This window comes from Cervus elaphus, chromosome 20 (assembly GCF_910594005.1).
Source record: "Cervus elaphus chromosome 20, mCerEla1.1, whole genome shotgun sequence".
NCBI classification, from domain to species: Eukaryota; Metazoa; Chordata; class Mammalia; order Artiodactyla; family Cervidae; genus Cervus; species Cervus elaphus.
The window spans coordinates 116,157,981-116,169,754 of NC_057834.1; the positions used below are offsets into that span (position 1 = coordinate 116,157,981).

Consider the following 11,774-nt stretch of genomic DNA (forward strand, 5'->3'; position numbering starts at 1 on the left):
GCTTGTTTTCCTTTGGGGAACAACAAAGCCTGTGCCACAACAGGGACATGAGCCAGGACAGCTGCAGAATGCCTGCTTTCTTTATGGCCAAGAAAAGCCATTTAGTCGCATTAGCTGTCCCCTGTTTAGAAGAAAGATCAGAAGTTAAAAGAAAGTGAAGTGCAGTGCATCAGATACAGGCTAGAAGCTCACAAACCTGGGTGCAAATTCCAGCATTATCTTTCCTACTTAACTGTGTAATCTTGGGCCAGTCCCTTAACCATTTTTCACCTCAGAAAATTCATTATAAAATGAGAATAACAGGAGCACTTACCTCATAGGTTGTGACCATTTAATTAGGTAATATATAGAACATAGAGTATAGTGCCTGACACTTTGCCAAATAAATGGTAAATTTTTTGATAGTGATGACATTGACAATTATTTTTTAAACTTATAATTAATATGCATTTTTTTTCTTTTTTTTTTTTCTTCAGTGGGTTTTGTCATACATTGATATGAATCAGCCATAGATTTACACGTATTCCCCATCCTGATCCCCCCTCCCACCTCCCTCTCCACCTGATTCCTCTGGGTCTTCCCAGTGCACCAGGCCCGAGCACTTGTCTCATGCATCCCACCTGGGCTGGTGATCTGTTTCACCATAGATAGTATACATGCTGTTCTTTTGAAATATCCCACCCTCACATTCTCCCACAGAGTTCAAAAGTCTGTTCTGTATTTCTGTGTCTCTTTTTCTGTTTAATATGCATTTTTTTAATAGAGTAGGTAACAGAACATGTTGGGGGCTTCCCAGGTGGCGCTAGTGGTAAAAAACTCACCTGCCAATGCAGGAAACACAAGAGACGCGGATTTAATCCCTGGGTTGGGAAGATCTCCTGGAGGAGGAAATGGCAACCCACTCCATTACTCTTGCCTGGGAAATCCCATGGACAGAGGAGCATGGCGGGCTGCAGTCCATAGGGTCACAAAGAGTTGGACACAACTGAGCACACATACATAGCTAACAGAATATGTCACTCATAGCTTACCTGAAAGACAAGTTGTTCTTCCAAGTTCAAAGCAAATGATGATTTTGAACAAAACCAAGGGCAGATGTATTCAGTTTTACTAAATATAATATGGGGATTTACATATGTGGCCTTTGTGCTACCTCATAGAATAGAAGGAGATCAGGATTTGGAATGAGAAGACCTGAGCTCCACCAATTTCTAGCTGTATAACCACCTGTAAGTAATGTCCCTATTTGAACTTTGGTGTTCTCATCCTTGAAAATGAGGATAAATTAGTCTGATCTCTTAGGATAGCTCTAAGGTTTAGATAATATATGTTAGGGTACTTGGAGAGCTTGTCAGCCGTGAATAATGTTCTATTGTCTGAATAAAATGTTCCAATCTGTTTACCTATTTACCTACTACAGAATGTCTTGGTTGTTTCCAAGTTTTGGCAGTTGTGAATAAAGGTGCTTATTAAACATCTGTGTGCAGATTTTGGTGTGGACCTTAGGTTTTTAGCTTCTTTGGGTAAATACCATGGAGTGCCGTTACTGAACTATATAGTAAGAATATGATTAATTTAGTAAGAAACCATCAAACTGTCTTCCAAAGTAGCTACGCCATTTTGCATTCCCCCAGCAGTAAATGAGTGCCAGCATTTGGTGTTGTCAGTGTTCTAGATTTTGGCCATTCTAATAGGTGTGTGGTTTTCATTGTTTTAATTTGCATTTCCCTGATGGCATATACTGTTGGAAAAGCATCTTTTCATATGTTTATTTGCCATCTGTCAGTCTTCTTTACTGAGGTGTCTTTAAGGTTCTGGGCTCATTTTTTAACTGAGTTGTTCATTTTCTTATTGTTGAGTTTTAAGAGTTCTTTGTATATTTTGGATTAAAGCTCTTTATCAGTTGTGTCTTTTGCAAATATTTTCCCCTGGTCTCTGTCTTGTCTTTTCATTCTCTTGACAATGTCTTTTGCAAAGTTTTTAATTTTAATGAAGTTTAGCTTATCAATTATTTCTTTCATGAATTGTGCCTTTGGTGTTGTATCCCAAAAGCCATCACCATACCCAAGGTCATCTAGATTTTCTCCTGTGTTATCTTCTAGGAATGTTATAGATTTGTGTTTTACATTTAAGTTCACAATCTATTTCAAGTTAATTTTTGTGAAGGCTATAATGTCTGTGCACCTAGATTCATTTTTTGCATGCAGATGTTCAGTTCCAAAACCAGTTGTTGAATTTAGCATTTTTTTAAAAATGTGAAAATATTAGATCCAGACTTTCCTTTACTCAATTTTAAAATAAAATTTACCTTAGGAAAGCTAAATAAAACATAAAAGACTAGTAATACCAACCCTACAAGATTTTGATTTAATGTTTGTGTAAATATCTTACAAACTATAAAGTACTATTCATATATTGCCATTACTGTTATTTTTAGTATTACTCAGCCCCTACTCTCAGGTAGCTCCCAGCCTAGTAGTAGTGTTATATTTGTGCTCAGGCATTTTTGTTAAATCAGAAGCAAAATAGTGTGACTAGAAAGAACCTCAAATCAGAAGTCAGAAACAGGTAGAGCACTGTATCTGTGCTTTATCAACCATGTGATCTGGGCCATGTCACTTGACCTCTCTGAGCCTCAGGTTGCCCACAGAGAAATGAAGGGCTTGGACCATTTGGCATTTAAGGAGCTTTCCCACCCTAACATTGTAGGACTCACTCAGTATGGCCTAAGGATGAAAAACTGTCATATTGATTCACATTTTTCTCAGCAGCGATATTATATTTTTTCAGGAAAAAAAAATAATAAAGCCCAGGGAAATAATAGAAGTACAATGTACATGAAAGTTCAAACTGCTGAGAAAAGTGACCTAGAAAAGAATAACTCTCTTTGGCAGAAAGCATGTCTCATTTTTGTTAACATAAACAAAAGCCAGTTTGCTAAAGTGTAAACTTAATTAGAATTTTTTTTTCAGGTTTCCTACATATAATGAATAAAGTATCAAGAAGGTTGACTTTCCTTTTCTAACATAGACAAAGTCAGGCCATAATTCTTATCTGAGAATGGTGCTCCTCCCCCAGAGGGTCCCAAAGGGAGGGTTTCTCTGTTGATTTAGAAAGTCAATAATTCAGTAAAATCCCAAGTAAATGGCAGGACATAAGTTCAGATTGCATTTTTGTATTCGTATTTTATAAACATTTCAGGATTTTTTCCTTGACCCTTGACCTTTTGCCATTCTTAAAGTGAAGATCTTATATCCTAGAAGCTTGGTTAGAAACAGCTTCAGGGTCATGTCATCCAACTTCTTTCTCTGTGTGGACTCTACGCTTACCAGCACCTCTGGCAAAATAGTCCAATAGTTAAACATATGGATTCCAAAGCTAAATTGCCTTGACTCACATTCTGGCTCTGCCCTTAACAACTTTGAGAACTTAAGCAAGTGTTAATATGTTCCATGGCTCAGTTTCCTCATCTGTAAAATGGAAATAACAATTGTACCTATGTCAGAGGGTTATTATGAAAATTAAATTGTTCTATAAATCTTAAGTGCTTAGAATGTGGCTGGTACAAATTAAATGCTCAATAAATGTTAGCTTTATCATCATGATCTTCTTCTTCCTCAAATAAGCCCCTCTTTGAACACTTCCCCTCCCCTCCTGACCCCTGTATTGTCCCAGGGCAGCCTGTCAACGTGTAGGCCAGAAGCACTCTGGTTATGATTAGCTTTGGAGTCAGGCAGACTTGAGTTTTAAACCTTATTCAATCTGCAGCCTTGGGTAAGATAACCCATAGTATCTTCAACTTTAAAATGGTAATAGTAATACATACTTTATTTGGCTGTTTTGAGGACTACTTCAAAAGCATTTTATATGAAGTATTTAGCGTGGTTCCAGCTCACTGTAGGTACGGAATATGATTAGCCCTTGAACAACGTGGATTTGAACTACACAGGTTCCCTTATAGGCAGAGTTTTTTTCAGTAGCAAATACTCAGTAATATGCCATTCTCAGTTTTATTATGGATGCAGAACCACATACAGAGGAACCACAGATATGGAGGAACTGCATATATGAAGGGACGACTACAAGTTATTATGTGATTTTCCACTGCTTAGAAAGGTGATGCCCCTAACCCGCAGGTTGTTCAAGGGTTGACTGGAACTGATGATTACTACTATGATGATGATGATAAAAAAAAAAAAAAAGAAAATTACTGGACAAGAGGGGAATGAAGAAAAATGGAAAAGAAGTAGTGGCCACACCAGCAACCTGCTGCTCTATTAAAAAGTATTTTCTGACCAGCTGAGTTCTGCTCCCCTACAATTCCACCTCGTCATCGCCATCTCTGCTCACTGGAGCTGCAGAGGACACGTCTGCTCTGTCTGCCTGGCTTCCTTGCCAGCCCTGCAGATATTCCAAGGGGGCACACAGCCCCCTCCTTGCCCCTACAGCAGCAGGAAGGTGTACCCCATTTTTCAGATGTGTGTTAGGAAACATGGTTTTTAGATTGCTCCCTAACAGGAGGTCCCTCCAGCACACTCCCAATCCTTCTTGAATGGGGCCCAGACACTTCAGGGTCATTTCACAGTATGACCATGCTCCTGCTGGGGAAAGGCATGGCATCCTGCATCTTGCTAGGTTCTGAACAGTCTCTGTCTACTCCAGGCAGATGAGAATGGAAACGAAAATTGTCCTTGTTCACTTTAAATTTCTGTCTGAAATGACCTTCAGAGAAAAAAATTGCTTGTGATATGGGGCACCAGAAGGGGCACCAACACAACCGCATTTAATATGAGCAGTCTTTTGGTGGCACAGCCCTGCTGAAGGGGTTCTCCAAGTATTGAGACATTGATCTATCAGAGAAAAGAGAGCCCTTCTGCTGAGCAACAAGATGGAATAAGAGAGAGAGCCTAGTGCAGGCCTGGGCTCCAGAAGACTTTGGGGAAAGAGCTCCAGCTAAAGTTAGGCAGATCCAGTCCCCACCCAAGGCAGTGCTCCAGCTAGTAATGGCTGCTACCAGCTGTGCACTTGCTGGTTCAGTCTCTGTACCAGAGCCTTCATCACCATTATTCCATTTAACTAGCACAGTTCAGTTCAATCGCTCAGTCGTGTCTGACTCTTTGCGACCCCATGAATCGCAGCACGCCAGGCCTCACTGTCCATCACCAACTCCCGGAGTTTACTCAAACTCATGCCCATCAAGTTGGTGATGCCATCCAGCCATCTCATCCTCTGTCGTCCCCTTCTCTTCCTGTCCCCAACCACTCCCAGCATCAGGGTCTTTTCCAACAAGTCAACTCTTCACATGAGGTGGCCAAAGTATTGGAGTTTCAGCTTCAACATCAGTCCTTTCAATGAACACCCAGGACTGATCTCCTTTAGGATGGACTGGTTGGATCTCCTTGCAGTCCAAGGGACTCTCAAGAGTCTTCTCCAACACCATAGTTCAAAAGCATCAATTTTTCTGCACTCAGCTTTCTTCATAGTCCAACTCTCACATCTATACATGACCACTGGGAAAAACCATAGCCTTGACTAGACGGACCTTTGTTGGCAAAGTAATGTCTCTGCTTTTTAATATGCTATCTAGGTTGATCATCACTTTCCTTCCAAGGAGTAAGCTTCTTTTAATTTCATGGCTGCAGTCACCATCTGCAGTGATTTTGGAGCCCAAGAAAATAAAGTCAGCCACTGTTTCCACTGTCTCCCCATCTTATTTCCCATGAGGTGATGGGATCAGATGCCATGATCTTAGTTTTCTGAATATTAAGCTTTAAGCCAACTTTTTCACTCTCCTCTTTCACTTTCATCAAGAGGCTTTTTAGTTCCTCTTCACTTTCTGCCGTAAGGGTGGTGTCATCTGCATATCTGAGGTTATTGATATTTCTCCTGGTAATCTTGATTCCAGCTTGTGCTTCATCCAGCCCAGCGTTTCTCATGATGTACTCTGCATATAAGTTAAATAAGTAGGATGACAATATACAGCCTTGACATACTCCTTTTCCTATTTGGAACCAGTCTGTTGTTCCATGTCCAGTTCTAACTGTTGCTTCCTGACCTCCATACAGGTTTCTCAAGAGGCTTCCTGACCTGCATACAGGTATTCTCAAGAGGAATACCAGGTGGTCTTGTATTCCCATCTCTTTCAGAATTTTCCACAGTTTATTGTGATCCACACAGTCGAAGGCTTTGGCATGGTCAATAAAGCAGAAATAGATGTTTTTCTAGAACTCTCATGCTTTTTCAATGATCCAGCAGATATTGGCAATTTGATCTCTGGTTCCTCGGCCTTTTCTAAAACCAGCTTGAACATCTGGAAGTTCTCAGTTCACGTATTGCTGAAGCCTGGCTTGGAGAATTTTGAGCGTTACTCTACTAGCGTGTGAGATGAGTGCAATTGTGCGGTAGCTTGAGCATTCTTTGGGATTGCCTTTCTTAGGGATTGGAATGAAAACTGACCTTTTCCAGTCCTGTGGCCACTGCTGAATTTTCCAAATTTGCTGGCATATTGAGTACAGCAGTTTCACAGCATCATCTTTCAGGATTTGAAATAGCTCAACTGGAATTCCATCACATCCACTAGCTTTGTTCATAGTGATATTTCCTAAGGCCCACTTGACTTCACATTCCAGGATGTCTGGCTCTAGGTGAGTGATCACACCATTGTGATTATCTGGGTCATGAAGACCTTTTTTGTACAGTTCTTCTGTGTATTCTTGCCACCTCTTCTTAATATCTTCTGCTTCTGTTAGGTCCATACCATTTCTGTCCTTTATTGAGCCCATCTTTGCATGAAATGTTCCCTTAGTATTACTAATTTTCTTGAAGAGATCTCTAGTCTTTCCCATTCTGTTGTTTTCCTCTATTTCTTTGCACTGATCACTGAGGAAGGCTTTCTTATCTCTCCTTGCTATTCTTTGGAACTCTGCATTCAAATGGGAATATCTTTCCTTTTCTCCTTTGCTTTTTGCTTCTCTTCATTTCACAGCTGTTTGTAAGGCCTCCTCACACAACCTTTTGCCTCTTTGCATTTCTTTTCCATGGGGATGCTCTTGATTCCTGTCTCCTGTACAATGTCACGAACCTCCATCCATAGTTCGTCAGGCTCTCTATCAGATCTAGTCCCTTAAATCTATTTCTCACTTCCACTGTATAATCATAAGGGATTTGATTTAGGTCATACCTGAATGGTCTAGTGGTTATCCCTCCTTTCTTCAGTTTAAGTCTGAATTTGGCAATAAGGAGTTCATGATCTGAGCCACAGTCAGCTCCCGGTCTTGTTTTTGCTGACTGTATAGAGCTTCTCCATCTTTGGCTGCAAAGAATATAATCAACCTGACAACAACCTATAAAAGAGAAATTTACTATTCCCATCTTATAGGTAGGAAAACTGAGACTCTTGGGTTGTATTACTTCTTCAAGGTCATATAAGTAGTAAGTAACAGAGCTAGAGTTTGAATCTGTTACTTCACTATTTTTAACTACTGTACTGTATAGACAGACCCTCACTAACTATGTAGCCTTAAACAAGTGGCAGCCATTTTGAGCCTCAGTTCTGTCATCTCCATCTTACCTTGCATAGTTTTTTAGGAATTAAATGAAATAACATATTTAAAGTGCTCGACATGTAATAGGTGTTCAAGAAATTAGTTTTCTCCTTCTCAAATCCCAGCTCTCCACTTAAAGTGACTGGGAAAAATCACTCAACTTTTATCAGACACAGTGAAAACTGGGTGTGTTTTCTGAACATCTAACCTTGTATATTGATAATACAGCCTCGAGGCTCCAATCTCCCAGCCTCTTTTGCTTCTTAGCCTATCTTTCTGCTGGTATGCACAGCTCTGGCAGTATTATGATTTTGGTTTCTCCCAGCAAACATCATATTTACGAACCACAAATAACAAAGTAGAAGATGCCGGAAGAGCTCTGGCTTGTTAATTAAGAACAATAGCAGAAGCAGCTGGGCAGAAAATACCAATGAGTCAGAAGCAGAGGCAGCATAGCTCTGTTTGTTGACAGAAGCCAGTGCAGTGTTGTACGTTAATTGGGGAAGTGGGTAAACATTTGCCTGCAGCTTGCCCCCACTCCCCACCCGCCCATCCTACCCCCTGTGCATTGGAAGACAGACAGCAGGCTAGGCCCTCCCCACCACCTTGTCTGCCCATCTGCCCAGAGCCCAAGAGATATCAGTAGAGCAGCCTTGCAATGGGTTCCTTGTAAGCACAGAGGATTCTGGAGGCGGATGTGTCTCCTTAATGACCCTCCTGGGCATACCAGGTTTCCATCTGGATACAATCAAAGATAGTGTTCCCTTCTTCAGCTCACCAGCCTGCCTGTGACACTCAGGCCCCCAGGGTGTCCCCTCCCCATCACCTTGGAGAAGAGAGCAGAGCCATCTCATTAGGTGTGGCTTGAGTTGAGCAGAGGACAAGATTGCCCATCTCAGGTGCTGTAGTCTTTGCCTAGGGGCCCAGAGCTCCTGTACACAAATCTGACTGTACCCAAAGCAGACTGCCCGGCCTCCCATCACACACACTTGGAGCTGTCCGTTTATCTGTGTGTCCATCATCCACCCTTATAGTTACACACATATATGGCAGCTATCATTGAATACCTGCTCTGTACCAGACACTGTGCTAATTATGTTTTTCCTCACTTAATCCTCATATCAGTCCTACAGGGATGATACTAACTCCAAAGCCACAAAGCTAATAGCTACACAGTTGTGGTTTAAACCAGAATCTTCTGGAGTCACAGCCCATTGTCCTCATCACTAGATTAGTATTAGTTGTCTCAGTTTTTTAAAATTCACGTTTCCTTTAGGAAAGTTTGGGGGTTTTTTTCCTCTCACTGTTGGATTCAGAAAACCTCTACATCACATCCTTGCTGGTAACCAAGGAAGCCATAAACCTAATATAGGGTTTGATTTGGGGTATGATTAACATACCCCAATGAGCCAAAAAGACTCTGTCTAGCTTTATTCTCTGTACTAGTTCATATTATGAAATAATTTTTATTTCTAAAATATAGTCATATTATTGCATCAACTTCCTCCTTTTTTTGGAACTAAATATCTTCACCAACGCCACCAACAGGGAGACTGATATGCCTCCCTACGGAGCCTCTCCTCAGCAGGGGAGATGCTCATCACTGGGCTCTGTGGGGTGGGCACCGTATAGTCTCTGCTGCAGGTGTGTTCAGCAGGAAGATCAACCCCAAAAGCTTAGCTCTCTCCCACCAAACAGAAAAGGCCCTCCCTGCTGTCCAGAGTTAAACAAATACGTGTCCTCTGGAATGCCAGTCGGTTTTTAACCAGCACCCTTTCCTAAGGCCCTCCTGCTCTGCTGTCCCAGCTGAGCTGTGGGTCTCCACCTGCCCAGGAAGAGGTTCCAGCTTCTGAAGAACACCCTGAGGTCAAATGCTAGTTCTTCCACTAAACTATGAGACTTGGCCTCTCTGAGTCCTGGTTTCCTTGGTTATAAAATGGGGACACCACCACCTACCTCACAGGGTTATTTTGAGAATCAAATGAAATACTAGGTGTGAAAATGCTCATGCTGGTACATAGTAGGCTCAAAATCAAAGTTCAGGACAGGATCTGAATGCCATGAGAGAAAATAGTGCTTCTTCCAGTCTTTTGAGTATATATTTTCTTTCTTTTTAGGTAACCCAGCTGGACCCAAATAAGTCATTATTGGAGGTAAAGTTGTTCCCTCAAGAAACCCTTTTCCTTGAAGCAAAAGAGTAAAGATGGCTCAGCAGTGGAACCAGCCATTCCTTGACAAGCCAGAGGCCTGCATCAAGAGGAGGGCTCCTCGTCAACCCATTTACACGCTCGTCTCACTCAACTCAATGTCACACTTCTGCCTCTTGCAAGATTGCTGGAAAAAAGTAATAATAAACATAGCTACTTAAAATTTCCCATCCACGAGTATATGTTCCCAATCCTCATTGTAGAGAATTACAACTCTTCCACCCTGACCCCCTTCACCTCACCCTTGTTCAATGACTAATGCGCTGTCAAAGTGTGAGTGATCATGAAGTAGGATTTTTACCTCTCCAGTGCCCATCTTCTCCACACAGGGTCTGGGACCGTTCTGCCTGACCTGTGACAGGAGGCTGCTGTGTATATGATATGTCTCATTGAGCCAGGGCTTACACACCCCTGCCTTTTTCTCTTCATGACTGGATTTCTACTTTGTCACCCAATTTTAAGAGGCAGGGGGAAAAAGTCAAATGGGACTTCTTGGCATGGAGATTAAACATTGTTGTAGGAAAACAAAAGGCATATCATTTTTGTTGATAACTTCCTGACTCCTTTACTAAGATGTAAGGTTGTGTTCGAGGACTGCATCTGACATATAGCAAGATGTTTATTTATTGCTGCTGCCTTGGGTCCCCAGGTTCCATCTGCGAGTTATTTGCTGTTCCATTGCAGTGTGAGAAACTGTTTAAGCTCACCATGTGAATGTTGAGATAGTGTGAAGAGGACCAGTACCAGGACTCAGTGTCTGGCCCAGCTGCAGGAAGCTGCTGTTAGGTTTGCACTTGGGCAGGTAGAGCCTCATGGACACCAGCTCCCAGGGTGCTGGTCCGTCAGTGAACGCAACTTCTCTCTTGCTCTTTTCTCCCTCTACTCCATCCCACGTTTGGACCTTGTCACTTGGTGTTTTAAGCACCTTGACTGTCGCCAAAATCCGATCAGCCACCCCATGGACTCTGGAGCCTGGCTGTAATAAGGAACCTGCCCCACTGTTTCACTGTTTTAATGTTTCAGTAGTAGATGGTAGACTCCTATCTCAAACGAAAGAGATCTCATTCTGTGGCTGAAAATTCTGATTTCATATATTTAAGAGAGCAAACCTGGGGGCTCAGCTCAGAAGACATGTATTGCCTGAACTTACATATAATAATTTGGGATGATTTAGTAAATGTGGATTCTTAATAATCTATGGATTTGGGGTTGGGAATTTAGTTCTTGCAAGAACTGTTTATACCTTCACCACTAGTGATTTCTTTTCAGTCTTGAAATGTTTTTCCATATCTGTTTTTGTATCACCTGTGGTCTCTATCCTAGGGTTTGGGACCCTGATTTGACATTTTGTACGTGCCCAGAAGAGTCTTAAGTGCTGGGTTTATCCCCCTGACCCAAACCAAGGGGTTCTCAGGAGACTCTAACAACAGCCTGAGATATGCCTGGTCATTTTCCCTCTGCCCAGAAATGGGCATTGGCCAGGAAAATTCCACCTTGTGTCTTTTCTCTGACACGCAAACCAGGGACCTCCCCTGAACACTCTCGAAAGAGAAGTGTGTTCCTAACAGACTAGTGCTACATCTGCCTGTGTACAGGCCTTCTCTGGCCCCAGGGGTCTCTCAAGGGAGGCTGTAAGGAAAAGAGGCCCAAAGTGGGGTAGTTCAACCTGAGCACTTCCTCTCCAGCTCCATTCCCACCTTCCTAAACTGATGGCCCCACAAGATGATCATTTCCAATGCTACAGATGGACTCGGGCGCCAGCTCTTCTTTCTCCAGGGAGCCCATGTTCTGTAGCTGCTGTGGAGAAGCAACAGCCCTGAACTCAGGCCACACTCAGGACCAGCAGCAAATGGTGTGGGTGGGGACTGGAGGGAGGCGACTCTGAGTTCACTCTCATGTCTGACCTGTTCCATCTAATTTGGGTTTGACTGCATCATACTGTTCCCCTCTATCACCTTCACTTCTGTATTCCAATAATATAGACTTTACTCTGAAACTGATTTCATAAAAGTTATTAAATGCT

At 42.2% G+C, this 11,774-nt stretch overlaps 1 protein-coding gene across 4 annotated transcripts in view; it reads left to right on the forward strand.

The window, feature by feature from the left end:
* Positions 1 to 9,914, forward strand: part of FAF1 (Fas associated factor 1) — a 502,843-nt gene extending 492,929 nt beyond the window's left edge. For all 4 annotated transcript variants that reach the window (XM_043876171.1, XM_043876168.1, XM_043876169.1 and 1 more), the window contains one exon: positions 9,662 to 9,914. In XM_043876171.1, coding sequence (XP_043732106.1) covers positions 9,662 to 9,745 — 84 coding nt within the window. In that variant the 3' untranslated portion in view covers positions 9,746 to 9,914. The remainder of the gene's footprint in view (positions 1 to 9,661) is intronic.
* Positions 9,915 to 11,774: the final 1,860 nt, after the last annotated feature.